Here is a 2,515-nt window from a genome sequence, read left to right on the forward strand (position 1 = left end):
ACCAATTCCAATTGTAAAAATATATATAACTTTAAATTCATATAATTAGAATCTTTAAAAAAAATTAGGGCAAAAATATATATATATAAAAATAGAATTAGGCCATTTAAAAATAATTATAAATAATTATTAAAAGCGAGGGGGCTTTCTACTTCATTTATTATGTAAACACCGAAGTAGAAAGTGAGGATTCTACTTCAGTTTTTACATAATAACCGAAGTAGAAAGTGGGGATTCTACTTCGATTATTATGTAAAAACCGAAGTAGAAAGTGATGATTCTACTTTGGTTTTTACATAATAACCGAAGTAGAAAGTGAGGATTCTACTTCGGTTCTTACATAATAACCGAAGTAGAAAGCTTATTTTTTACTTGGGTTTTTAACTACTTTCTACTTTTCTCCGAACTACTGCGGTTGTGAATTTTAGCGAAAACCGAAGTAAATCCAGCTTAAAACCAAAGTAAAAGCCATTTTTTCTTGTTGTGAAAAAACACGTGTTTCGAGACCTGGCCGGAGCTCCACCATGGCCATCCTTCTCAGGCGCTGTCAGTCTCTTCCCAACCTTCCCAACAGCATTTGAAGCCCCCTTTCGATTGGAAAATGATCCCACAACGTCCAACACTCCTTCCCAACCAAGAACAGCCCAATCAAATGGTTGGATGCCCTCCGTTCGAACTTGTCTCCCTCAAGTCTAGTACACGGGCTTTAATGGTGTTTGGACTGTGATTTTCTTTTCTTAATGGTTTCTCTTCGTTTCTCTACATTCAAGATGATCATTAGGCTACTATGAATCGATCCCAAACACCCAAAATTTCCCATAACTCATACACACTCTAACCCGATGCTCTTCTTCTTTTTTTTTGTAAAAAATATGATAATGGCTATATTACATGTGTTGTGCTCGGGTTAGAGGGTCCTCCACTCTTTAAGGGATCTCAAAATCATGTCTTGAATGAGAGAAATAAAAAAAGAATCAATATGGCCGAAAATCATCAGTTGCCTAATCCTTCCCCTCAAAAATAGGAAATTTAGTTCAAATTTAAAAAAAAAAACAATAATGACAAAATATTTCCATTTTAATGATGCTTAATAAATCGAAAAAGATAAGAAAAATAGCATTTTAAATCTTAAAAATATCCATAAAGATAATTTTTTCCAATGTTCCATTTTACCAAACCCAAAACAAGGGGTAAAATGGTCATTTCACATAAAATGTAAAATTATTATTATTATTTAATCCTTTAATTAATAATAATATTCCAACTATATAATAAAATAAATAAAAATAAAAATATATGATAAAATAAATCCCAAAAATATTATTTCTCATTAATATGCTAATCTTATTAATAATATTATTTTAAATAAATAATTCAAATAATTAACTATTTATTACGCATAAACTCATACCGAGATTTAATTACCATAAAAAAAATGTTTCACTGAAGAACTTGGAAATTTTATTGACATCAGAAGTTCATACATCTTGAATTTAAAAAATATGAAAAAAGACAAAAATGCCCTAAGTGGCAAAAATTACAAAATTACCCTTTCGGGAAAATGAATATTACCCGAAATTTTACTGTAAGAACTCGGGATGTTGTTGCTGCATATCGAACTCTAATTCCATGGTTGCCTCCTCAACAACATTAATCCTCCATAGTACTTTTACCAAGGAAATAGTCTTATTCCTTAGGATCTTCTCTTTTCGATTGAGTATTTTCACTAGACTCTCATCGAACGACAAATCCTCCTGCGAACCCAAGGTCTCATAGCTCAGCACATGCTATGGATCGGACACATATTTTTTAAGTTGTGACACATGAAATACGTTATACACCCTAGACAATGTTGGCGGTAAAGCTACCGTGTACACCACATTGCTCACTCTATCCAAAATCTCAAAAGGTTCGACATATCTGGGACTTAGCTTTCCCTTCTTTCCAAACCTCTTCACCGAGATTCCTTTTTTTGGAGTCACACACAGAAATACATGATCACCAACTTCAAACTCAACATGTCTGCGCTTTAGGTCTGCATAAGACTTCTGTCTGCTCTGAGCGGTGACCATTCTAGCCTTAATTTTCTGAATAGCTTCATTGGTGTGTTGCACTGCATATGGCCCATGTAGTTTTCTCTCTCCCAGTTCATTCAAGTGAAACGGGGACATACACTTTCTTTTATACAACATTTCATAAGGTGCTACCCCGATGGTAGATTGGTAGGTATTGTTGTACAAGAACTTAATCAGTGGAAATTCTACTCTAGGATCCCTGAAAGTCAATGTCACACGTAAATGTGCATTAGCAAAGAGAAAAAATTTATAAGTAAACTTTAACCGCTTACAATACAGTGAGTTGAGCTCGTCCTTTGTGATGAACTTTACATGTTAGGGCTTACCAAAGATTCTTTAGGACCGTTTTAATCCGATACCATATTGAAACACCTCGATTTTTCGAGACGTTATTTAACGCCCCACTTCCTTAGAGACGTTACTATGTGGATTAAAAATGT

At 33.7% G+C, this 2,515-nt stretch overlaps 1 protein-coding gene across 1 annotated transcript; it reads right to left on the bottom strand.

Moving 5' to 3' along the window:
* Positions 1 to 1,580: 1,580 nt before the first annotated feature.
* On the bottom strand, positions 1,581 to 2,171 carry LOC133832141 (uncharacterized). The gene is made up of 2 exons (XM_062262524.1): positions 1,869 to 2,171; positions 1,581 to 1,754 (listed from the first exon to the last, which is right to left on the bottom strand). The coding sequence occupies exons 1-2, from the start codon at positions 2,169 to 2,171 to the stop codon at positions 1,581 to 1,583; spliced, it is 477 nt and encodes a 158-aa protein (XP_062118508.1).
* Positions 2,172 to 2,515: the final 344 nt, after the last annotated feature.

This window comes from Humulus lupulus, chromosome 4 (assembly GCF_963169125.1).
Source record: "Humulus lupulus chromosome 4, drHumLupu1.1, whole genome shotgun sequence".
Lineage (NCBI taxonomy): Eukaryota > Viridiplantae > Streptophyta > Magnoliopsida > Rosales > Cannabaceae > Humulus > Humulus lupulus.